Source organism: Caretta caretta, chromosome 19 (assembly GCF_965140235.1).
Source record: "Caretta caretta isolate rCarCar2 chromosome 19, rCarCar1.hap1, whole genome shotgun sequence".
Lineage (NCBI taxonomy): Eukaryota > Metazoa > Chordata > Testudines > Cheloniidae > Caretta > Caretta caretta.
In genome coordinates this window covers 20297501-20324908 of record NC_134224.1, presented here as the reverse complement: position 1 = coordinate 20324908, position 27408 = coordinate 20297501, and the positions used below count along the sequence as shown (strand labels likewise).

General features: G+C 43.4%; 1 protein-coding gene across 7 annotated transcripts in view; it reads left to right on the top strand.

Moving 5' to 3' along the window:
* RLF (RLF zinc finger) overlaps window positions 1-27408 on the top strand; it is a 102487-nt gene that overhangs the window by 7589 nt on the left and 67490 nt on the right. For 5 of the 7 annotated variants that reach the window (XR_012665463.1, XM_048826041.2, XM_075121232.1 and 2 more), the window contains exons 3-4: window positions 14012-14093; window positions 19842-19974. Coding sequence is in view for 6 of the 7 variants with exons in the window: in XM_048826041.2 (XP_048681998.2) it covers window positions 14012-14093; window positions 19842-19974 (215 nt within the window). In the remaining variant the exon portion in view is untranslated. Of the gene's footprint in view, window positions 1-14011; window positions 14094-16037; window positions 18937-19003; window positions 19213-19841; window positions 19975-27408 lie in introns of those variants that run through there. The other 2 variants (XM_075121234.1, XM_075121233.1) reach the window with 2 other exon arrangements.

Here is a 27408-nt window from a genome sequence, read left to right as displayed (position 1 = left end):
CAAGTATAAATTCACTCTATGTTGGCATATTTTTTCAGTTGTCTGCTTCTTGAAAAACATCCACCAGCGTAGCTCTGCAAGTGTTGTAATGTTGGTCTTCACATTTTAAACTTTGCATATGAATGTGTCCAGTGCATTTATGACCTCATCAGTGACTGTCTCGGCTTTTTCCAAGCATCTTCAGAGTGAGGAGGACTCTTCGGAGGCTGAATCAAATGGCTTCCAGTAAGATAATTGGATCTTTCCAGTTAGCCTTACAGTAATGTAACATCCTGAAGGGGCGTGGAAACCTGGCAGTATGGTTGCTTTTATCGGGCCAAGTGATGGGACCAAACTGTGAGGGATTTACAGTGATTCTGTTCCTCAGAATCAGGCAGAAAAATGGAATCTTGTGGAAGGCATTTGTGGCATCTCTCAGAGAGCACTAGAACATCTGTCTTGTGCAAAAATCCAGCGTTAGCACCTCCCTGTTACGTTGGTAGCATGCAAGATAATTTTAGTGTCAGCCTTCTCAGTGGAACTAAGAAGAAACTCCACTGAACAGTGTGAGGCAGCAGCTTCATTATGCCATGCAATGATGAAATTCTTTGAGCAATTCACTTGTTGGAGCATTTTTCTTGAAAGGTAGTACACCTCTACCCCGATACAATGCTGTCCTCGGGACAAAAAATCTTACCGCGTTATAGGTGAAACCATGTTATATTGAACTTGCTTTGATCCACTGGAGCACGCAGTCCTGCTCCCCTGGAGCGCTGCTTTACCTAGTTATATCCGAATTTGTGTTATATCAGGTCACGTTATATTGGGGTAGAGGTGTATGTGGTTAATTCGTATTTGTGCATGCGTTTTAGATGCATTAAGCACAGTTTCAACACAGGAGAAGCTACATTAGAAAGAACGTTGCAAGGAAAGTAAAGTTAAGTAGGTGCCTTGACCCAAAAGACACCCATGCATATGACGTGTATTACATCAAGTGCTACACCCAGACTGTATAGAACCAAAAGGTAAAAGCAAAAGAAAAATACCAATTTTACAACTGTAAACTGTGCAAATCAGTTGGAGTTCATAAATTGCCTTGAAGATGGGACAGCAACGTGGTGGCAATGGCCAATGCAGAAGCCAAGTACAGAAAAATCTGTTTTGAACTGGATTGAGCAGGAACAAATGCTCAACAGAGAGGCTCTGAAAGCACCTATTGAAGATGAACTGTAGGATATGGTTTTAAGCAATCCTATTCTCAGAAACAAATCACAGTGCATATACTTAAAAGCTGCAAAAGATATGACACTATCAAAAGTGGAAGAAAGCACCAATGTCAACAGTAATATGACTGTTTGAAGCTGCAAAGTTTTTATGGAAAAGTATTTTGTCCTGCAGTATGTGGATGCCAAACCTGAAACAATAATAGCACATGACCTGTACCACTTCTTCAAGTAGTGCATCCGTGGTTGCAGTGACTTCAGCACCAGGAATTATGATAAGCAAGTGGAAAATCTGCTTCAGAACTTACTAAAGTTTGATTTGTATATTTTCACATATAGTGTTGACAGTTTGAGTTTCAGTGGTTATGAAGCTTTAACTTTTTAAAGCTGTGCCTGTCATTAAATAATTGTCTGACAAGCCATAATTTCCTGCAACTGAAAATGTAAATAGATAAAAATCTAAAAATATGCTTAGAAATAAGATAAATCTTCCCATCTCTCTCTTAGAAGGGAGCTCCTCAGATACCTTTTTTCCACCACTGAAGACACCATTAGGTTCTCCCATCTCCTCGTTCTGTTCTTCAGATGTTGTCATTGGTCACATCTCCAATAATTTCTTTATCTGATCCAAGATTGGATTGGGTCAGAGCTACGGAAGTCTATTAGCTGCTTTAATCAAGACTTTTGTGCCTCAGAACTCAGTCTAAAGTTATCTCACCCCACAGGAAATGACACATTGCCAGAGTTCAGTAGCTGGCAGGATTGGCATATGCCGCATTTGGTGGCTTGGCTATATTGGTCTTCGCCTAGTCACCCTTTCCATAGAGAGCATTTTTCCATCCTAGTGCCTGATACGCTACTAGAGGAGGAAGAAGAGCCTGTGACTCAAATTGATTATGTACAACAGATCAAGAAATAGAAGGGAAATGTTCCACTGATGAAAGTGTTGGTGTGGCAAGATAGTGGAGTCTCTTACAACCTTATAAAAGAGTCTTCTGGTCCCATGTTCAGGTTACACAAACAATTTTATTTGCTGTCTTCCTCGTCTTTTATTATGAAAAGGAGGAAATATTAGAGGAGAAAATATTAACAGCAACAAGTCATCTTCACAGTCTCAGCGAGTGTGTTCAAACCTCAAACGAAGATAAAGCATCCTTTGATTATGCTCTCTTTGTCAAATGTTAGGCCACAGGTTTGACAGAAAAATCAAGAGCTGCAAGCCAATTCATGAATTACCTACTACCTGACCTTCTTTTTGACCCTGTCTCATTTCTACTATGAATGGATGTCTATCACTTTAGGCAAGTGGATTTTAGAGATAAAGGAAGGGTATACTTGTAACAGAAGGGACCCCCCACCCCACTGTCTGGGATGCCACCTGATGTGCTGGGATTTCACTGAGCCTGCCTGCTCCACTAGCCTGGATTCCCTCTCCCTGTTTTGCTGAATCAGGCCTCTGGCAGCACACACATGGAGATATTATTCAGAGTAGCAGCCGTGTTAGTCTGTATCCGTAAAAAGAACAGGAGTACTTGTGGCACCTTAGAGACTAACAAATTTATTTGAGCATAAGCTTTCGTGGGCTACAGCCCACTTCATCGGATGCATGCAGTGGAAAATACAGAAGGACGATTTTATATACACAGAGAGCATGGAACAATGGGTGTTACCATACACACTGTAACGAGAGTGATCACTTAAGGTGAGCTATTATCAGCAGGAGGGGGGGGGGGGGAGACAAAACAACCTTTTGTAGTGATGATCAAGATGGGCCATTTCCAGCAGTTGACAGGAATGTGTGAGGAACAGTAGGGGGGAAAATAAACATGGGGAAATAATTTTACTTTGTGTAATGACACATCCACTCCCAGTCTTTATTCAAGCCTAATTTCATGGTGTCCAGTTTGCAAATTAATTCCAATTCAGCAGTCTCTCGTTGGAGTCTGTTTCTGAAGTTTTTTTTTTTTTTTTTTTTTTTGCAATATTGCGACTTTTTGGTCTGTAATAGAGTGACCAGAGAGATTGAAGTGTTCTCCGACTGGTTTTTGGATGTTATAATTCTTGATGTCTGATTTGTGTCCAATTATTCTTTTACGTAGAGACTGTCTGTCTGGTTTGGCCAATGTACATGGCAGAGGGGCATTGCTGGCACATGATGGCATATATCACATTGGTAGATGTGCAGGTGAACGAGCCTCTGATAGTGTGGCTGATGTGATTAGGCCCTATGATGATGTTCCCTAAATAGACACGTGGACAGAGTTGGCAACGGGCTTTGTTGCAAGGATAGGTTCCTGGGTTAGTGTTTTTGTTGTGTGGTGTGTGTGTGGTTGCTGGTGAGTATTTGCTTCAGGTTGGGGGCCTCTCTGTAAGCAAGGACTGGCCTGTCTCCCAAGATCTGTGAGAGTGATGGGTCGTCCTTCAGGAAAGGTTGTAGATCCTTGCTTATGCGCTGGAGAGATTTTAGCTGGGGGCTGAAGGTGACCACTAGTGGTGTTCTGTTACTTTCTTTGTTGGGCCTGTCCTGTAGTAGGTGACTTCTGGGTACTCTTCTGGCTCTGTCAATCCGTTTCTTCGCTTCAGCAGGTGGGTATTGTAGTTGTAAGAATGCTTGATAGAGACCTTGTAGGTGTTTGTCTCTGTCTGAGGGGTTGGAGCAAAAGCGATTGTATCGTAGAGCTTGGCTGTAGACAATGGATTGTGTGGTGTGGTCTGAATGAAAGCTGGAGGCATGTAGGGTAAGTATAGCGGTCAGTAGGTTTCCCGTATAGGGTGGTGGTTATGTGACCATCGCTTATTAGCACCGTAGTGTCCAGAAAGTGGTCCAGGCTGAGGTTGATGGTGGGATGGAAATTGTTGAAATCATGGTGGAATTCCTCAAGGACTTTTTTTCCATAGGTCCAGATGATAAAGGTGTCATCAGTGTAGCGCGAGTAGGGGCATTAGGGGACGAGAGCTGAGGAAGCGTTGTTCTATGTCAGCCATAAAAATGTTGGCATACTATGGGGCCATGCGGGTACCCATAGCAGTGCCGCTGATTTGAAGGTATACATTGTCCCCAAATGTGAAATAGTTATGGGTGAGGACAAAGTCACAAAGTTCAGCCACCAGGTTTGCTGTGACATTATCGGGGATACTGTTCCTGACGGCTTGTAGTCCATCTTTGTGTGGAATGTTGGTGTAGAGAGCTTCCACATCCGTAGTGGCTAGGATGGTGTTTTCAGGAAGATCACCGATGGCTTGTAGTTTCCTCAGGAAGTCAGTGGTGTCTCGAAGATAGCTGGGAGTGCTGGTAGCGTAGACAGGCCAGGCCAGTCCTTGCTTACAGACAGCACCCCAACCTGAAGCAAATACTCACCAGCAAGCACACACCACACAACAGAACCACTAACCCAGGAACCTATCCTTGCAACAAAGACCGTTGCCGACTGTGCCCACATATTTATTCAGGGGACACCATCATAGGGCCTAATCACATCAGCCACACTATCAGAGACTCGTTCACCTGCACATCTACCAATGTGATATATGCCGTCATGTGCCAGCAATGCCCCTCTGCCATGTACATTGGTCAAACTGGACAGTCTCTATGTAAAAGAATAAATGGACACAAATCAGATATCAAGAATTATAACATTCAAAAACCAGTTGGAGAACACTTCAATCTCTTTGGTCACTTGATTACAGACCTAAAAGTTTCAATTCTTCAACAAAAAAACTTCAGAAACAGACTCCAACGAGAGACTGCTGAATTGGAATTAATTTGCAAACTGGACACCATGAAATTAGGCTTGAATAAAGACTGGGAGTGGATGTGTCATTACACAAAGTAAAACTATTCCCTCATGTTTATATCCCCCCCCCACACTGTTCCTCAGACGTTCTTGTTAACTGCTGGAAATGGCCCACCTTGATTATCCCTACAAAAGGCTTTTTCCCCCCCTCTCTCCTGCTGGTAATAGCTCATCTTAAGTGATCACTCTCGTTACAGTATGTATGGTAACACCCATTGTTTCATGTTCTCTATGTATATAAATCTCCCCACTGTATTTTCCACTGAATGCATCCGATGAAGTGAGCTGTAGCTCACGAAAGCTTATGCTCAGATAAATTTGTTAGTCTCTAAGGTGCAACAAGTATTCCTTTTCTTTTTGCGAATACAGACTAACACAGCTGCTACTCTGAAACCTGTCTTTAGAACCTACAAGTCCTCTTAATCCTACTTCTTGTTCAGCCAATCGCTAAGAAAAACAAGTTCATTTACATTTACAGGAGATAATGCTGCCCACTTCTTAATTACAGTGTCACCTGAAAGTGAGAACAGGCATTTGCATGGCACTTTTGTAGCTGGCATTGCAAGATATTTACATGCCAGATATGCTAAACATTCGTATGCCCCTTCGTGCTTCGGCCACCATTCTGGAGGATGTGCTTCCATGCTGAGGACGCTCATTTAAAAAAAAAAATGTTAATTAAATTTGTGACTCAGCTCTTTGGGGGAGAATGGTATGTCTCCTATTCTTTTTTTATCTTCATTCTGCCATGTATTTCATGTTATAGCAGTCTCAGATGACGACCCAGCATGTTGTTCGTTTTAAGAACGCTTTCACTACCGATTTTGACAAAACGCAAAGCAGGTACCAATGTGTGATAAAGTTTCTTGACACCTTAATGCCTGCTTCTTGGAGCAGCTAATCCTGGAACCCATAAGAGGAAAGACCATTCTTGATTTAATCCTAAGTGGAGCACAGGATCTGGTCCAAGAGATGAATATAGCTGGACTGCTTGGTAATAGTGTCCATAATATAATTAAATTTAACATTCCTATGGCAGGGAAATCACCACAGCAGCATTTAATTTCAGAAAGAGGGACTACATAAAAATGAGGAAGTTAGTTAAACAGAAATTAAAAGGTACAGTACCAAAAGTGAAATCCTTGCAAGCTGCATGGAAACTTTTAAAAATACACCATAATAGAGGCTCACCTTAAATGTGTACCCCAAATTAAAAAACATAGTAAGAGAACCAAAAAAAGTGCGACCGTGGCTAAACAACAAAGTAAAAGAAGCAGTGAGAAACCAAAAGGCATCCTTTAAAAAGTGGAAATTAAATCCTTGTGAAGAAAATAGAAAGGAGCATAAACTCTGGCAAGTGATGTATAAAAACATAATTAGAAAGGCCAAAAAAGAATTTGAAGAACAGCTAGCCAAAGACTCGAAAAGTAATAGCAATTTTTTTTTTAAGTACATCAGAAGCGGGAAGTCTGCTAAACAACAAGTGGTGCCACTGGACAATCCAGATGCTAAAGGAGCACTCAAGGACGATAAGGCCATTGCAGAGAAACGAAATGAATTCTTTGCATTGGTCTTCACGACTGAGGATGTGAGGGAGATTCCCAACCTGAGCCATTCTTTTTAGGTGACAAATCTGAGGAAGTGTCCCAGATTGAGGTGTCATTTAGAGGAGGTTTTGGAACAAACTGATAAACTAAACAGTAATAAGTCACCAGGACCAGATATGATGACCCAAGAGTACTGAAGGAACTCAGTAATTCGGCAATTTCATATTTAACTGTAGTTTGTAACCTATCATTCAAATCCACTTCTGTACCAAATGACTAGAGGATAGCTAATGTGATGCCAATTTTTAAAAATGGAGCCAGAGGTGATCCCTGGTTGAAACTAGAGTAAAGAACAAAATTGTCAGACACCTAGATGAACATAATTTGTTGGGGAAGAGTCAACTTGGTTTTTGTAAAGGGAAATCATGCCTCATCGATCCACTAGAATTTTTTTGAGGGGTTCAACAAGCATGTGGACAAGGGGAATCCAGTGAATATAGTGTACTTAAATTTTCAGACAGCCTCTAGCAAGGTCCCTCACCAAAGCAAAGTAAGCTGTCATAGGATAAGAGGGAATATCCTCTCATGGATTGGTAACTGGCTAAAAGATAGGAAACAAAGGTTAGGGATAAATGGTCAGTTTTCAGAATGGAGAGAGGTAAAAAGTGGTGTCCCCCAGGGGTCTGTACTGCAACCAGTCCTATTCAACATATTCATAAATGATTTGGAAAAAGGAGTAAACAGTGAGGTGGCAAAATTTGCAGACGATACAAAACTACTCAAGATAGTTAAGTTCCAGGCAGACTGTGAGGAACTACAAAAGGATCTCTCAAAACTGGGTGACTGGGCAACGGAATGGCAGATGAAATTCAGTGTTGATAAATGCAAAGTAATGCACATTGGAAAACATAATTCCAACTATACATATAAAACGATGGGGTCTAAATTAGCTGTTACCACTCAAGAAAGGGATCTTGGAGTCATTATGGATAGTTCTCTGAAGACATCCACTCAATGTGCAGCAGCAGTCAGAAAAGCTAAAGGAATGTTGGGAATAATTAAGAAAGAGAGAGATAATAAAACAGAAAATATCATATTGCCTCTATATAAATCTATGGTATGCCCACATCTTGAATACTGTGTGCTGATGTGGTTGCCCAATCTCAAAAAAGATATGTTGGCATTGGAAAAGGTTCAGAAAAGGGCTGCAAAAATGATTAGGGGTATGGAATGTCTGCCGTATGAGCAGAGATTAATAAGACTGGGACTTTTAAGCTTGGAAAAAAGACTAAGGGGGAATATGATAGAATTGTTGTTTACTTCTTCTCATAACACAAGAACTAGGGGCCACCAAATGAAATTAATAGGCAGCAGGTTTAAAACAAACAAAAGGAAGTATTTTTTCACACACTGCACAGTCAACCTGTGGAACTCCTTGCCAGAGGATGTTGTGAAGGCCAAGACTATAACAGGGTTCAAAAAAGAACTAGATAAGTTCATGGAGGCTATTAGCCAGGATGGGCAGGGATGGTGTGTCTAGCCTCTGTTTACCAGAAGCTGGGAATGGGCAAGAGGGGATGGATCACTTGATAATTACCTATTCTGTTCATTCCCTCTGGGGCATCTGGCGTTGGTCACTGTCGGAAGACAGGATACTGGTCTAGATGGACCTTTGGTCTGACTCAGTATGGCTGTTCTTATGTTATAAGCCTCTAAGACCGATACCAAGAAAAAGTAATGGAATGGCTGTTACAAAACTGAAAGATGGTAGCATTGTTACTGTCAATTAACATGATTTAATGGAAAACAGGTCTGTCAGACACACTTGATACCACTTTTTCATGAAATTGTAAATGTGTTGATCTTACTGGGTTTCAGTCAAGCATTGTAGAATACTGCATGACATTCTGATATCAAAATTAATATAACATGTGAAATGTATTGAAAACGGGCTAACATCAATGTAATTGTTAATGGACAGTCATCAGATGCCATTGTTCTAGTGGGGTCCCTCAAAGATTGTATATGTAGACTTTGATAAAGCATTTATCTTAGTACTGCATAATATTCTTACTAAATATCCGCACTATACAAAATCCACATGACACATTAACTGGAATAAAGCTAACTAACAGAACTCAAAATGTAGTTGTTTTGGGGAGTCATCCAGTGCATGTGTCTTGAATAGGGTCCTACAGACTACATAGTATTTTTATATATGTGTTTGGAAATTTGCATATGCTACAAACTGTAGTTGTAAATAAGGTGGACCGGTCAATTATACCGAACTATCTAGGTTGCTAGGTAAGCTGGGCTCAGTCAGTTTTAATAAAGCCAAATGCAAATCTAGGAACAAACAGTACAGATGACACTTGCAGGATGTGGGATTGCATCCTGGAAAGGAACTTAAAGGCCATGGTGAATAACAAACTGAATTCTAGCAACTTGTGCTCTTCTGTCACTGAAATGGCTAATAAATAAGGCTGCGAGTCTGTTACGGAAATCACGGATTCCATGACTTCTGCAGTGGCCAATGCTGGCTCGGGCTGACTGAGCTGGGCAGCCCCAGGCCAGCAGTAGCAGTTTGAGTGTGTGAGAGGGGGGCTATGGGGCAGGGGTTAGGAGGTCCTAGGTTGAGGGGCCAGGGGGCTCTGCACGCTACCTGCTCCTGCACGCTCTGCCCCTGCAGCTCCCATTGGCTGCGGTTCCCAGTCAATGGGAGGTGCAAAGCCGGTACTTGTGGTGGGAGCAGCGCACAGAGCCCCCTTGCCCGTCCGTTGACGGGACACGTGGAGCCGGGTAGGGAACTTGCCAGTCCCACCAACCCTTCTCTTCGCCCACCCCCCTCCCTAGCACCAGCGGGGTCTCAGGTCGTCTCCCCCCCCCTTCTCCCCCTCCCCGGAGCATCCTCGCCCAAGTTTTAGTTAGGGGTGTATATAGTAAAAAGACATGGACAGGTCACAGGCTGTGAATTTTTGTTTACTGCCCGTGACCCGTCCATGACTTTTTTACTAAAAATACCTGTGACTAAAACGTAGCCTTACTAATAAACAACAATGTAGGTAGGGAGATGGTATTGATAAGACCATCACAGGAACTAGACACAGTATTCCAGTAAACATGTAAAGTTGACAAAAGATTCAGAGAAGAGATACAGAAATGATTTGTCTGGAAAAACTGTTTTTACACTGACATGCTTAAGAAGCGCAGTCTATTTATCAAAGATTCTTGATCACAGCCTATCCATACCTACATGGTGAGAAGGTTTCTGATAGCTATTTAACCTGGTGGACAAAGGCATTATATGATCCAGTGGCTGGAAGTTCGAGTTAGACCAATTAAATAGGAAACAAGACACAATTTTTTTAACATGAGTAAATAACGATTGGAGCAATTTACCAAGGGGTATGGTGGAATCTCCATCACTGTAAATTAAGAATTGATGTCTTTCTAAAATGTACTAGCTTAACAGAAGTTATGGGCTTGATGCAGGAATCATTTGCTGACTTTTTTTGACTTATGTTATGCAGGTGTTGAGACTGATGATCATTGTGACTCTTTTTTCCCCTAATCTAAGTAGCAGCAGTGAAAAGGAATTTCACTGGGAGTCTGGCCCCTTTCCTGGTCAGTGATGCCAGTGACCTGTATTGCCTTTGTTAGGCAGCTCTAGGATCTGCTGCAGTGTGCACTGAAGGAATTCAGCTACCTTAACTCTCCATGTCCTCAGGGGATTGGGTTGCAGCACTGAGATCTGTTTTGTAGATCCACCAACCTTTGCTTTGGTCTCATTGTCTTGTGCAGCTGAGGATTGATTCTTCAAAGCTGAAATCTGCTCTTCATCCTCTGCTGTCCATGCAGTCAAGATACTACAGGGTCAACTGAACAATGCCCAGAATGGAATTCATGCTAGCTAGGTCTTTTGACATAGCTTTGAGCAAAATATTTTCTTCTGGCCATGTAGCTGAAATTCCTTTGTGTCTTAATTTTCTCAACACGCTTTGCCCCAATGTAGATATAGAGGGTCTTACTGCTATCTGTGTAGTTCGAACACCTTTTTAGAGGCTTTGGGTTCGTGATCTTCCTTTTCCAATTAATGGGATGACAGGAAGAGCTGGTGCTGAAGCTGTTTCAGGAGCATGGTCTCCAGCAGCTGCCCATGCTACTGACTGTTCTCCTGATCTTTTGGCACAACTCTGACCCTCTATCAATTGTCAATAATTATCAATTTGTAAATGATCAATAGCCAAATTATTGATAACATATTTAACTTTGATTATATTATATTAGTTCAGTAATAACAAACCTTGGATAAATCAGCTTTGATTGTATTTATTGATTAACAGTAAAGACAGCACATACCAGAGGCATGTAGTTACCAACAGTTGAGGAATACCTTTCCTATAATTCACTGACAGTTTGTGGCTAGACTGCTGATGGTCTGTCTTCCCCTGTGAGTTTGGGGCAGTTATATCTTTGTCACCTTTATTAGGTATCATTCTGGTCCTCATCTATTTTCTCTTTTTGGTACACACTTCTTACTTTAGGCTATTTTGAAGGTTCCCTGTGCCATTGCAATTCATTTTATATTTTTCTTTTAGTACATTGCTAAAACATCTCCAACATTTTTGAAAGTTATGCTAAGGGTTACTGTAAGCTCAGTAAAATTCTGTTCTCTGAAGTTAGTTTAATCTTAATTGGAAAGCATCATAGGAGTCTTGTTCCTAGGAAAGCCTTACAAATCTTTCTTGGCCTATGTTAAGTGTCAACAAAGCTCTTCCCGTCACCTTCTGTGCACACTCTGACTCCATTCTTTCTGGAGTCTCTTCTTGCAGCAACTCCAGTTAGTGAACTGCCCATGGTTCCCTAAGTTCAGACAAGTTTTCTGCGGTGTAGAGCTGTTCTTGAGGCAGCATCACTCTTTTCTTCTTCCTACCTTTGAATGCAGGGGGATGAGGGGGCACTTACCTCAAAAGCAATCAGCTTCCCCAGCTGGCAGTCCACTTGTGGATCTCTGATGGTGAACTGCTGGTTTGAAATGCTGCAGGAGGCTCATCAAACAGGCACTGCCTGTGGAAGGAATTTGTACTTTCTAATGCTAGGGAAAGTATTGGAAGAATCTCGGGGGGGAGGGCAGGGCAGGGCAGGTATTTGCCTCCCATGGCTGTAGATTGGAGAGGGGTGGCATCTACACTTGCAGCAGTCTTGTAATACAGGAACTGCTGAGTCATGCTGAGTGGGCTGCCTTGCTTTGTGATTCACAGGAGCTTGGACACAAGGAGAAATCTTGTTTTGTTCTAGAGCAGGGCTGTGTGCTTTGGCATTACCTGCAGCCTGGCTGTGCTCTTGTCTTTTGTCACTGTAAAGACAGGGCCTTGCGCAGCAAACTGCCCCCTGTGCTAAAGACCCAGCTTGTCCACAAGGGAAACCTGTCAAGCAGAACTCAGTTGCTGCAGTACTGCTGTAGACAAGAGAACCTTTTCTCCAGACGGTAACCATTTCTGGATGGTCCCACTTACCTCCCTCTGCCACACTCTTGTCTAACTCTACTCCCCTGCATCTTGCCCTACATAGAATGTGTTGGGGCCTTCCTTGTTCTCCATGCAGGTGACCGAATACTACCCACAAGTTGGGAGGAGGAATGACTCTCCTTTGCCCAGACAGTATTTGTGTGAGCATCATGGGCCTTGTAAAGTCAATAATCCACTTATCTGCTGAGACCAGCTCCTCAGAGAATTGCAGAGCCCAGTACACACACATACATGTCAGAGGACACCGAGTGGAAGGGGAGAAGGCTTCTCTGTGAGTCTGCATGAAGAATGGTGCAACAGACAGTTTACGTAATTGGCTGGTGAGCCCATGACTGTGGAACTCCATTATCAGCTCTGGTACAACCTCTTGTAGTTGGTCGTTGGCGCTGTGTGTGTGTTCTTTCAGTATGCTGCCACAGCTATGCGCAGATAGCCGACACAGCAGACCTCGATCAAACTGCCCAATAAAACCACAGAACTGTTTCAGTAGCAAAGGCACCCAACCATGTCTATTGATGATGAAGCACGGTCCTAGTATCCCGTAGACTCGACAGGGCCACTACAACATGTATTCCTGTAACAATGGACCAGCTCAGTAAATGGTGGGACTTTCCATTCCCGCCTCGGCTGGCAAAAGACACTTTCTCTGAGACCCCTATTTATACACCAGTACAGACAAATTACATATTCCCCCTCTGATGTGGTTAGTTACCACCCTTTATCTCGTACACTTGATTCGATCAAAACATCTCTATCCATCACGTTGTCATCCTGATCTTATCTCTGAGAGGTGAGTGTGTTTGTACCATATGGGTATCAGGGTGTTCGGATACCGTCCTTATTGAATGTGTTTACATGAGTGTTCTGTGCCTGGCATGTCTTAAGAATATAAGTGTTTTTTGCAATACCAGCCCTGTTCTTAGCATTTTCTGTGAACTTGTGCACAGGCAGGCCCTGACTTCTGCTCACGCCCTGACTTTTGCTAACTTAGCTTTATATTAGCAGGGCCTGACTACCACTTTAGTTCAGGCCTCTTCTACCAAGCCTCATGTCTCAGGCTCTCTCCTTTGACTACACCTCTTTCAAACCCTAACTCCTTTATCCCCCACAGCTCAGAGTTTTGGGACATCACTGGAGGCTAGAGTATGCTTCTAGACTGTTATGGCAGGAATGGGGAGATGGGCTATCAGCCTCCTAATCTTTCTCACCGCCCAGCAGAAACATGCTTCTTCCAGAGACTTTGTTTTATATTTCATTATACTGTGTGGCAGACTCTCACACAAAGCACTTTAATTAAGTGATATTAAGGCTCATGCTGTATGCTGGTAACTTGACCTTAATTTTGACCTTTAGTGATGTCACAAGGGGGGGATATTAAATCTAATGTGACTCTTAAAAATCAGTTTAATGAAGTCTGGGATGACAAACTCTAAAATCCCTCAGTCATGGTATGGTTATTTCATGAGGTCACTATAGGACAGAGTTACGGTTGTTTGGATGTCTTAACTGTGCATTTCTTACCTTTAACATAGATTGGATTTCTTATAAATTTAATCTTACTGTGGCAGTTTCCACAGTATGTATCCGATGAAGTGAGCTGTAGCTCACGAAAGCTTATGCTCAAATAAATTGGTTAGTCTCTAAGGTGCCACAAGTACTCCTTTTCTTTTTGCGAATATGGACTAACACGGCTGTTACTCTGAAACCAATCTTAACTCTGAATTTCCTGGGTTTGTAATACCTGGTTTTGTGATAATTACTACATCCCTGTAACTGGTGTGGTTTTTTTTTTTTTTGGTTTTTGTTTTTAACCCTTAAGCTACAACCATGCTGTATCTTAATGTAGTTTCATGTCTGGGAATAAAACTAAGACCTGCCACTTTCTAATGCTGCTACAGCAATGTTTTAGCTATCTTACTTATACAGCTCTTTTGTTACAGGAGTTGTTTTGAACTACTGCTTTCTGTGCCTGAAAGTGAATTGCCATGTGAAGTATGGTTAGGATTCAATCAGTCTATACAGGTAAGTGTATTTCACTAAGTTGTAACAAGATCCAATGGTTGGAAGATGAAGTAAGCCAAATTCAGACTGCAAATAAACCACAATTTTTTAAGTTAGGATAATTAACTATTGCAACAAATTACTAAAGGTTGTGGTGGAGTCTCCATCACTAGAAACTGTTAAATCAAGGTTGGATGGATTTCTAAAAGATAAGCTCTATTTTAAACAGGAATTAATTCAAGGAATTATGTGGCCTATGTAATACAGAAGGTCAGATTAGAAGATCACAGTAGTCCCTTCTGGCCTTAGAATATATGAATTTGTGTATGTATAACAATAAGTGAGTTTATAAGCTGGACTTGAATGAGAGCGTGGTGGCATGGAGAGCAGGAATTGCAAATGTAGCCTTATGCATGTGAAGAAAGAAAAGGAGTACTTGTGGCACCTTAGAGACTAACCAATTTATTTGAGCATGAGCTTTCGTGAGCTACAGCTCACTTCATGTGCCACAAGTACTCCTTTTCTTTTTGCGAATACAGACTAACACGGCTGTTACTCTGAAACCTGTCCTTATGCATGTGGACGTCATGGAAAAAGGCATAGACAGAAGTGGGTGAACTAAACTACAAGGCTGGCATCATTGGCTAAGGGTGTGGCGATGCAGTAAGAGACAAAGTTCAAGATGTAGGCTCAGGCATAGTTGTATATGGCCTTGTATGTGTGGGAGTTAAGTCGGAACTGGGGAAGTCAGTGGAGGAATTCCAAGATGGGAGTGATTTCAGCAACATTGGTTTGGATGGAATGAGTGGGATCGGGTTATGTGACTGCTAGGATTTACCAGGTGAATAACAAAACTTATTTTGCTTCAAGTATTCTAAGGCCATTTTGTAAAACAGGGCTTTACACAAAACCTACTGAGAATAAACACTTTATTTACAAATGTTGAGTAGTGGGGATTAGTGAGAAGATGCTAAATGTTCCCTTGCAATGTTAAAACGTGCATAATAACACTGATCACTAGTGCTGAGAACAACAAAGTGGTTTCTTGTGCAGTCTAGAAGAAATGCAAAATTATAGAAAAGCAAAACTAACTACATTTCGGATTAATGGGCAGCAGGCGTCTAACTTGTGTACTCTAGTCACTAGAGGGACGTAACTTACCTGCTTGCTGAAAAATAGATTGAAGGATTTCATGGTCCTAGAAAAAGGTTTCCAAATATTTCTTGTAAACTGCAGAGTAGAAAAGTTGTACTTTAGGTTGAGAATGTAGCTCCTCCATGTTTAAGGTTAATAGGTTGATAGATTGCAAGACAATGCTTAAAAATGTGAACTGATGTAGTACTCGCAAAAGAAAAGGAGGACTTGTGGCACCTTAGAGACTAACAAATTTATTTGAGCATAAGCTTTTGTGAGCTACAGCTCACTTCATCAGATATGAAGTGAGCTGTAGCTCACGAAAGCTTATGCTCAAATAAATTTGTTAGTCTCTAAGGTGCCACAAGTCCTCCTTTTCGTTTTGCAGATACAGACTAACACAGCTGCTACTCTGAAACCTGTCATGATGTAGTACTGTGTGCCTGAGTCTGCAGATAGCCTTCGAGTATGTGGCAGCATGGATTGTTCTGTAGGGGCACGTGCATCGCATAAGCACAAGATCCAATTTTTTAAAACAATTTAAGTACTTTGCATTTGTCCGTATTGAATTTCATCCTATTTACTTCAGACGATTTCTCCAGTTTGTCCAGATCAATTTGAATTTTAATCCTATCCTCCAAAGCACTTGCAACCTCTCTCATCTTGATATCATCTGCAAACTTCGTAAGTGTACTCTCAATGCCAGTGGTGCACAAACTGGGGGGTGTGCCCTCCTGAGGGGTGCTCAAGAGGTTCTCTAGGGGGGTGGGAAGAAACTAGGATTCCATCGGTCCCACAGGACCTTCTGCCATAATAGTGGGAGCGGGATAAAAATAGAGTGGATATTTTGGGTCAGGACCGGAGCAGGATTAAAAAAAGTCCTCTTGTGCTACAAACAACGTGAACACCCTGGCCAGCAGCTGCCGCTCTCCAGCCACCCAGCTCTGAAGGCAGCACTGCTACCAACAGCAGTGCAGAAGTAAGGGTGGCAATGCCCCAGCCTGCAGCAGCCGCTCTCCAGCCACCCAGCTCTGAAGGCAGCGCTGCCGCCAGCAGCAACATAGAAGGGGGCTACTTCAAGTAATGGAAGGTGTGACAAATTCCATGAATGGTAAGAGGGGTGTGACTGGAAATATTTGTGCACAACAACTCTATACTATTATCTAAATTGATGGAAGATATTGAACAGAATCAGACCCAGGACCAATCGCTGTGGGACCCCATTCAATATGTCTTTTCAGCCTGACTGTGAACCACTGATGACTACTCTCTGGGAATGATTTTCCAATCAGTTATGCACCTACCTTATAGTAGCTCCATCTAGGTTGCATTTCCCTAGGTTGTTTATGAGACTGTCAGGTGAGACCGTGTCAAAAGCCTTACTAAAGTTAAGATACATCACATCTACTGCTTCTCTCCCCCACATCCCCCTCCCAAAATTCACAAGGCTTGTTATTCTTTCAAAGAAAGCTATTAGGTTGGTTTGATGTGATTTGTTCTTGACAAATTCATGCTGTTACTTATCACATTATCTTCTAGGTGTTCACAAATTGATTGTTTAATTATTTGCTCCATTATCTTTCCAGATACTGAAGTTAAGATGACTGGTCTATAATTCTCCAGGTTGTCCTTATTCCCTTTTTTATAGATTGGCACTATATATGCCCTCTTCCAGTCTTCTGGAATCTTTCCCATCTTCCATGAGTTTTCAAACATAATTGCAGATGGCTCCGAAATCTCCTCGGTCAGCTCCTTGAATATTCTAGGATGTATTTCATCAGGCCCTATCATGAGTCCTCCCTGCAGAGATCCATCACAGAGCCAATATTCCATCATTGGGTGTGGGAGAATAGCTTCCTATGCTGAAACGTTTGTTCCAGGGGGGGCATGAGCCTGGGGTCGTTAACACACACCTTCCTTTTGCTGTGGAAACCAGGCTTTCTTCATGCCCTTCCACACATTTGCCTGATCCCTAGGGTGACTTCCAAAATCAAAAGGGACAAGGCCACAATCTTTCTCATAGCTCCTATTGTAGTTGTGACATTAATGGCATCTCTGCCCCCAAGACCTAAAAGTGCTCCTTTAGATCTCAGGCCTCCAGCTGTCACCTTTCTGTGGGCAGGGATCCAAATTCCTCATCCTGCAGACTGGGGATTTAGGCTTGCAGTCCCCCTGAAATTTGCTGTGTATCCCAGCAGATTGCTGAAGGGACGATGACAGTGTCTACTAGTGACCAGCCAGCTTTCACAAAGCAGAATATACATTTATTTTAGGACAAAAGCATTACAGGTAAAACACCATAAAATTATATTGTTTTGATATGCCTGCTAAGTTTAGTTGGTGTCCCTTATCTTCCACGTAGAGACCTTGGCAAGATCCAGTTCTTCAAACTCTTCTGGGCAGAGTTTTACCCTGTTAGCTACAATCACATCAATTTTTAAATCAAAATGAGGTTCATAAGTCAGTTCATGCCAACCCATTGTACCACACGCCCTTCTTTGTCTCCTTGGCCTCCTGAACATGGTGTGAACCACTATATGTAACTGACCCAAACTTCTCTGGAGTTGTCTACCTGATCTTGAATTTGCAGTAATTACCTCCATTGATTTTAGTTCCCGGCAGAAGTTTGGTAACCCTCCCCCCTAGAGGAGATAGAACACAGACCCAAGCTCACAAAGATACATATAGCATTATATACACAAGTTTGACTAATCCTTGGGCCCTTAGCATTTGGCGCATCTCACTATAATAGTCTTTTGAGATTCAACTCCCAGGTGGCCCGGATCTGATTTCACAGCACCACAGTCAGATACTCCATTAAAATTTGAAGTCCCTGTAACATCCAGGGTGTTGGCTGGTTAAGTACCGTGGATGGGGATTGCTGTAGGCAAGTCCAGGAGATCCTGATGCAGAGGATGACTGTATCCACCAGAAGGACTTATTTGTCTAAATGGAAGAGGTTCTCAATATGGGTGGCTCAGCGTAGTGTGGACCCTGTGCAGACTTGGGTACTGAAGATCCTTGAGTATTTGCTGCCTCTGAAGTACTCCAGCCTGTCTTCCAGTACCTTCATGGTGTTCCTAGTTGGTATCACTTTGGCCAGGAGAGAGTGAGTGCCAAGCACTTATGGCTGACCCTCCCCACATGAAACCTCCCCCTAAGATGGCCCCTCAGGTGGTCTCAGAATTTTGTGTGAATAGTTAACCTGCCTGTCATCTTCCCAAAACCCCACTCTTCATCTGGATAAAAGTTTTTAATCCTGGGGGAACATCTGGTGTGTCTTTTTACTACAGCGACAGACCCAAACTTTTCAGATTTCCCCCCTGAGTTATTTCTGGCTATAGCCATGGCAGTTCCAAAGGCCATGTCATCACATCACACAGAATATCTAACTAGCTAATGCAGTGTATCTCATTGTTACCAGTTGGCTGTGTACCTCTCCCACTGAACGTCAAGACTTACTCTACTAGAGCTCAAGGGACATCCTCCACCTGCTTCAGAGATCTCCAATTTGCATTGCAAGGCAACGGCATGGAGCAACCCACTGACTTTTTGTCAAGCGTTATGCATTGGACTTAGTTGCCAGAACGGACGCCAGGTTTTGGAGACTAGTGCTATGATCCCTGTTTGACTGATGCAGCTGATATGCCTCATCCCACCATCCAGAAGTGGTACTGCATGCTAATCACCTATCGTGGGGGTGATCCACACCAACACATACACAAAGAGGGTGGTTACTTATTCTATAATAACTATGCTGCTTCAATGTTGTTGTAATCTGTGAATCCCATAATCCCACCTCTGTCCATGCTTTAGGAGTCCTCAACTAACACGAGCTTTGAATTGGGAGGGAACTGAGGGAAGGTTATGATCTTGTGCCCTTTATGCTCTCACATGTGAGCATGAGAAAGTTGAGTGCATGAATCTCCTGTGCACAAGGCACATGCACTCCTACAGTGGGATCTACAGAGTCTTCAACATATCAAAGAACCACAATTACTACAAGGTAAATAGCCATTCTCTCTGAGGTTGTGAACCAGCCCTACTCATCTCAATGGAGTGTTAACTCTGAAAGATGACAGTTTGAGCCATCTGCATTGTTTCTCATAAAATGGTCAAGTTAATGTCCTTATCCTACAATTCCCAAACCACACCCCACATTTTATGTGGTACTAAAAGCCCCAACTATCCCTAATCCTCTGCCAAAACCTCCATCTTCTCCTCTGACAACTTCTGTTCAGTTGTGTTGAAACTAGGAAAATTTGAGGCACACAGAAAATGAAGAAATGGTGTAAACATATTTAATATAAAAATAAATAGTTTAGGGTCTACTGTAGGGACATGTTTTTTTAATTTAATTCAATAAAAACCTCTAACTGAAGCTGCTAGAGTGCTGCAGAAACCTGAAGACCTAGCTGCAGAACTTAAGGCCAGCTTGCTAACAAGCAACGTTGTAATGTCCCAACACAGCACAATAGAAATGAAGCATTCAAGAATGACCATAATGTAATACTGTGGTATAATGTCAAAAGAGTATAGTTGGTTGGTTGTCTTTCTGAAGTTAGATTAAATATTTAATCTTATTTAAAATTCTCTTAATGGATTTTGGGTTCGTGTTTTTGTTTTGTTTTATAGGATTCACATGATGCTTTACTGGAATTTGGGAATAATAATCTCCAAATATTGGTTGACATTACTAGGGAAGGCATGTGGAAAAATCCAGTTCTTCTTAAAATTCTATCACAGCAACCAGTAGAAACAGAAGAAGGTAAGGACTGAGATTCTGATTTATAACATATGGATTTCAATAAACTGTTGGTACCCTTTGGTTGGGGGCAGGTACCTGTCAATCCTGATTTGAACTGCTCATTATTACAGAATTTGGCAGTATTTCAGTTGGAGCTGTATGATGCTAGCCACGCGATAAACTGCATTTATCGTGAAACTTTCTCACTGGCGCTCTGTCCATTAATCATCTTTAATAATACATTTCAGCTCCAGGCCATTTCTAATATTGTAAATTTTGAGCATCTTGAAAGAACCACCATTTAAAAAAATAGTCTGCCAGAGAAATGTTTCATTCTTTTCCTGCCAATGTGGAATTTTCTTTCCTTCCCCAAAATTTTTCAGAAGATTGACTTGCATAAGTCTTTGCCACTTCTGACCAATGCATGCATTGCAGATGGGGAGAGAATTTTAAAGGTTACTTGCAAAGGATAAAAATAAGTTCTTCTTCGAGTGATGTCCCTGTAGGTGCTTAACTTTAGGTGATTGACTGCTCTGTGCCTCTAGTTGGAGAATTTCGACCGCAATACCTGGCTGGGCTGCACGTGCGCTCTCCCTGTCTCTCACCTGTCATTGTAGCTGATTAGCGCCGTGCAGCTGTGTTTCTTTCTCTCTCTCTCTCTTTTCCTTCTTAACTGCCCTTTGTCCAGATCAGAGCTCCAGCAGTGTCTTCACTTGCTTTACCTCAGGCGTTCTTGTTAGCAGTTTTTGTATATAGTAGATTAGTTGATTAGGACTTTCTATTTTTCTTCTCCCTGTATTAAAATAAAATAAAATAATTCTTTCTTTATAACTTCACCCTGCCATGGGGTATTCCCTTTGAAATGCCAAGATCTCCTGGGTTTAAACCTTGTATCTCCTGCCGTGAGGCAGTTCCTATCTCTGACAGACACTCACAATGCGTCAGGTGCCTGGGGGAAACACATTGTCATAATCTGAAGACCCGCACAAGGAAAGCAAGGGACCTCAAATTTAAGCCTGCCTCACACCCAGGAACGCAAACTTCTGCTGGTGACCAATTACCGAAGGCAGCTTCTGACAGTTCCTCCTCCTCAGCTTCATGTGGGAGGGACCTGTCTCCTAAAATACCTGCAAAGAGGAGAGCTTCCACCCCTCCTGTCAAACCTGCATCTAAAAAGAAGCGTTCCCTAGCTTGCTCTATTGGATAGGTACTGACCGCGCTGCAGCAAAGTACCTTCAAATCAGCAGGGACTAAAGCCACAGAACCTAAGTGGGCAGGTTCCAAAAAGGAAGGCAGAGAAAAGTGCCCTTTCCACTACAGCACTGGCAGCAACAGCAACAATCCTCCGTACCGAGTGCCTCTGCAGTTTTTAAGTCACTGGCGCCGTCTCTCTCTCTCTCTCTCTCTCTCTCTGCTGCACATCAGTGTTGCATCGTCACCAAAGCCTCCTAAGTCCTTGGTGCAGTCAACATCGGCACCTATCCTCACAGTGTCAGACTACTTCCTGGTACCTCAACAATTCTCGGCACCACAACAAATGCAAGTGCCTCCTCCGATACCGAGAATACAGCAGTTCCTTGCACCTAAGGGCCTGACAGTGAGCCTGGAACCTGCGTCCCCTCTTCTTGGTACTGACGCTGTATCTGTGCTTTCAGCACCACGCACACCACCAGCTGCATCTGAACCCTCCCCACCTCCAGTGATGAGGATCCAGGAGGATGAGGAGGGGGAACTTTCTTCATCTCAACATTCCTTGACCCTGCAGACCAGTATCAGATCTGAGCCACAAGAGCTCTCTAGACACTATCCCAGACCAGTCATACAAGGGTAGTATGGGGACCCCCACCTGTTTCATGTCTGGGAATGGTCAGTCTGGGACCTGTGGGCAGCATACAGGCAAAATTTTCCCAAGCCACCAAGCAACAGGGAAATTTCTAGACACGCCTCACCAAAGCCAGTAACACCACCTGACATCTCCCGGGAATAGACTTTTGAGGAAACAGAGCAGGAGTTAGACCAGGAGGCTATTCCTGCAACGAACTTGTCTTTCTCACTTGATGAGACCACCATGCCTCCGCTCCCTACTACCAGAGACTATTTCAAACAGTTTCAGGAACTGTTTAAAAGAATAGCTGACACACTTCAAATCCTTCTTGAAGAGGTTACTAAATCTCAGCACAGTCTCTTGGACATACTCCGCACATCGACATCTTCCAAGATTGCCTTCCCCATAAACGAGGCCATTATAGAGCCCGCCACAATCATTTGGAAAACCCCCGCCACAATCCCACCTATGTGTAAGAGGGTGTACAAAAAGTATTATGTCTCTTTGAAGGGGCTAGAATTTGTATATTTCCCACCCCCAGCCAAATTCTGCTGTGGTGGATGCTGTTAATGAAAGAGGCAGGCAACATTATTCCAGGTCCACACCTCATGATAAGGACTGGAAAAGGCTGGATTTACTCAGCCGAAAGGCTACTCATCAGCAACATTACAATTTAAAAATGCCAATTATGAAGCTCTCTTGGCAAAATATGACCACACGACATATTACAAATTAGCAGACGTTATTGAACTTATACCAGAGGAAAAGAGAGAAGTTTACATTCATTTCTGAAGGCCACCTTATAGCTCAAACAGCCCCTCAGGCATCATTAGATTCCCCTGACATGGTGGCGAGGACCATCGCAACTGCCATAGTAATGCACCGGGCCTCCTGGCTGCACCTGTTGGGGTTACCAAGGGAGGTGCAATCTACAGTAGAGGACCTTTCTTTTAAGGGTCTGAAGCTGTTTGCCTGCAAGATTGATGAGTCACTTCACTCCTTAAAGGACTCGAGAGTCACTCTTAGATCTCTAGGCATCTATATACCTTCCACAAAACACAAACAGGGCAGGTACTATACATCACAACGTCCTAGGCTCCGTACACACAGGACCAGAGACAGTATGATCCTCAAAGATGTTGGCAAAGACCACCCAAACGAAGATCAAATTCTTCGCAGCCCTCCACATCACAGCAACTGGCCTCCAAACACCAAATTTAAGGGTTTGGTCAAGGGCTTGATTGCTAACTCCATGTTCCACCAACCATCCGTTTACAGACCATCTGGTACCATTCTACTCATTCTGGCGTACTATCACTGCCGACAAGTGTGTATTAGAGATCATTGGGACCGGCTACTCCATCCAGTTCCTCTCCACCCTCCCGTCCGTCTTCAGGGATCCCTCTCACCAATCACTCTTGAGATAGGAAATAGAATACCTCCTGCAATGAGGCTTGGTAGAACCAGTGCCAGTACAACAAAGAGAGAGAGGCTTCTGTTTCCATTATTTTTTAACACAAAAGAAGTCTGGGGGATGGAGACCCATTCTCTACCTCAGGAAACTAAACAAATTTGTCAAAACATAACGTTTCAGGATGGTTACTTTAGCAGCAACAATTTCTGCACTGGAACGAGGGGATTAGTTTGCAGCACTCGACCTGCAAAATGCATATATTCACGTCCCCTTACACCCAGCACAAAGGCAATTCCTCTGATTTTGTACTGGGACAAAAGGGCCACTTCCAGTACATAGTACTACCCTTTGGCCTCCCCATAACCCCCTTGAGTATTTTCCAAAATTCTAGCAGTGGTGGTGGCCCACCTGCGCAAGCAAGGGGACATAATCTACCCGTATTTAGATGATTGCTCACAAACAGGGAAGAATTAGTAGGGGAAGCAAAAGTGGATGGGAATCTGTGTGACCAGGAGATGGTAGAGTTCAGGATTCTGACAAAAGGAAGAAAGGAGAGCTGCAGAATACAGACCCTAGACTTCAGAAAAGCAGACTTTGACTCCCTCAGGGAACTGATGAGCAGGATCCCTGGGAGAATAACATGAGGGGGAAAGGAGTCCAGGAGAGCTGTCTGTATTTTAAGGAATCCTTACTGAGGTTGCAGGAACAAACCATCCCGATGTGCAGAAAGATTAGTAAATATGGCAGGCGATCAGCTTGGCTTAACAGGGAAATCCTTGCTGATCTTAAACACAAAAAAGAAGCTTACAAGAAGTGGAAGATTGGACAAATGACCAGGGAGGAGTATAAAAATATTGCTCAGGCGTTATTGAAAGAGTGAAATCAGGAAGGCCAAATCACACTTAGAGTTGCAGCTAGCAAGAGATGTTAAGAGTAACAAGGGTTTCTTCAGGTATGTTAGCAACAAGAAGAAAGTAAAGGAAATTGTGGGCCCCTTACGGAATGAGGGAGGCAACCTAGTGACAGAGGATGTGGAAAAAGCTAATGTATTCAGTGCTTTTTTAGCCTGTCTTCACGAACAAGATCAGCTCCCAGACTGCTGCACTGGGCAGCACAGCATGGGGAGGATGTGACCAGCCCCCTGTGGAGAAAGAAGTGGTTCGGGACTATTTAGAAAAGCTGGACAAGCACAAGTCCATGTGTCCGGATGCGCTTCATCCGAGAGTGCTAAAGGAGTTGTTGGGTGTGATTGCAGAGCCATTGGCCATTATCTTTGAAAACTCATGGCGATTGGGGGACATCCCGGAAGACTGGAAAAAAGGCAAATGTAGTTCCCATCTTTAAAAAAGGGAAGGAGGAGGATCCTGGGAACTACAGGCCAGTCAGCCTCACCTCAGTCCCTGAAAAAATCATGGAGCAGGTCCTCAAGGAATCAATTCTGAAGCACTTAGAGGAGAGCAAAGTGATCAGGAACAGTCAGCCTGACTAACCTAATTGCCTTCTATGATGACATAACTTGCTCTGTGGATGAGGGGAAAGCAGTGAATGTGTTGTTCCTTGACTTCAGTAAAGCTTTTGATACGGTCTCCCACAGTATTCTTGCCAGGAAGTTAAAGGAGTATGGGCTGGATGAATGGACTATAAGGTGGATAGAAAGCTGGCTAGATCGTCTGGCTCAATTGGTAGTGATCAATGGCTCCATGTCTAGTTGGCAGCTGGCATCAAGCGGTGTGCCCCCAGGTTCGGTCCTGGGGCCGGTTTTGTTCAATATCTTTATTAATGATCTGGATGACGGGATGGATTGCACCCTCCGCAAGTTTGCAGATGACACTAAACTGGGAGGAGTGGTAGATATGCTGGAGGGTAGGGATAGGATACAGAGGGCCCTAGACAAATCAGAGGATTGGGCCAAAAGAAATCTGATGAGGTTCAACAAGGACAAGTGCAGAGTCCTGCACTTAGGATGGAAGAATCCCATGCACTGCTACAGATTAGGGACCGAGAGGCTAGAGAGCAGTTCTGCAGAAAAGGACCTAGGGGTTACAGTGGACGCAAAGCTGGGTATGAGTCAACAGTGTGCCCTTGTTGCTAAGAACGCTAACGGCATTTTAGGCTGTATAGGTAGGGGCATTGCCAGCAGATTGAGGGATGTGATCGTTCTCCTCTATTCGATGTTGGTGAGGCCTCATCTGGAGTACTGTGTCCAGTTTTCGGCCCCACGCTACAAGAAGCATGTGGAAAAATTGGAAAGAGTCCAGCAGAGGGTAACAAAAATGATTAGGGGGCTGGAGCACATGAGTTATGAGGAGAGGCTGAGGGAACTGGGCTTATTTAGTCTGTAGAAGAGAAGAATGAGGGGGGATTTGATAGCTGCTTTCAGCTACCTGAGAGGGGGTTCCAAAGAGGATGGATGTAGACTATTCTCAGTGTTACCAGATGACAGAACAAGGAGTAATGGTCTCCAGTTGCAGTGGGGGAGGTTTGGGTTGGATGTTGTGAAAAAGTTTCCTTAGGAGAGTGGTGATGCACTGGAATGGGTTACCTAGGGAGGTGGTGGAATCTCCTTCCTTTAAGGTTTTCAAGGTCAGGCTTGACAAAGCCCTGGCTGGGATGATTTAATTGGGGATTGGCCCTGCTTTGAGCAGGGGTTTGGACTAGATGACCTTTTGAGGTCCTTTCCAACCCTGATAGTCTATAATCCTTATACTGATGGAAAAATCAGCCAAAAAACCCTCTTGAATAAAACCACTCCATTTCTTTGTAACTTTGCACTCTCCTCTATCAAGTGACTCCTGATCAGCCTCCGTGATGACCTAGAGTCCTACCAGGTGGCTTTATTGCCAGAGAGCCTTTCCCTGACAAACCAATTCTACAGGGTAGGAGCTAGTCTGTTGCCTAGGATGTTTGTAGTTCAGTAGAGGACTATCCTGATTTAACAACCCTCTATTGTCATGTACCATTTTAGTCCATCATGGGGAAAGAGTCAACAGATAAGATAAAGAATCCCATGTCCAGTAGGGAGTCTGCAGCCTGTCAGGTACATGCAAAGAGCCCCCAGTATTAAACAGAGTTTATAGGTTGTGCAGGCAGATTCCACAAATTATCACAAGGAGGATGGGCATTTTGAGCAATGGGTGGCAAAACAGGACCTCTTCGGAGTGATGACAAGGAAATCATGCAGGCGGACTTCAGAAATGAGAGAGAGGAGCAAATGGGGGTTACAGTTTCAGCTGGAAAAGTTCAGAGTAAGAAGGTAGAAATAAAATTGATGGTTTGGCCCAGTATTTTCCCCCTTCTCTTGTGCCTGAACTTCTTGCCTGATGATATGGCATCAGTTAGGACAATAGCACTTGAGCTTCATAACAGCCTTCCTCCAGCACTCCAGCCCCCTGCAAGACCAGGGAAGAATTCTGTGTCCAGATGTGAGGCACATAAAGGCCTCAGCTAGGTCGGGCCCTGCGGTTTATACACAGGAGTGGTACTCCTTCTGCAGCATCTTATCTGCAAGTACAGCACACACCTGTGTGCAGAGGCAGTGAAGGGGGAGGTGGATGAGTGTTGCATTATTAAGGGTTAAGATTCTGTATCACCTTATGTTTAGTAAAAGTCAGGTCACTGGCAATAAACAAAAACCATGTCCCTGACTTCCACTAAAAATACCCTAGGGGTTTGGGTGGGGAGAAAGTGTGCTGCCAGGGCTTGCAACTGCTTCAGCCCCGCTGCTGCTCCTGTGGTGATGACCCAGCCCCACTCACTGTGCCAGTCAGCTGTTCTGGCCATCCTTACCCTACCGGTTGCTCCGGCAGCCCCAGGGCTAGTCCCGGGGCTGGCCAGTGGCCAGCTGCTCCAACCCTGCCCCAGGAGAAGTCACGGAAAGTCACAGAATCTGTGACAGAATTGTCTTTATGCATTATGAACTCAGTCTGCAGGTACTGTTGGAACATCCTCTCCTCTCTCAAGACTGCTTTTCCTTAGCTTTAGCTGAAACCTTCCTTGCTGAAAAAGAATTGAGCATTCATAGTTAGCTTCCATTTTGAAGGAAAAAACTAAATGGAGCTGGGAGTAGGGGACTATGGTAGTTTCATGTCTTCCAGTTTTCTCCTGGATCTCTAAAAGGCACAGAAGGCTTCTGAAATCTCCTAGAAGAAATTGCTGTGAGACAGGTACCCAAAGGTGCATAACAGCAATGTTAGGTGAGTGCAAATAGGGGTGCTAA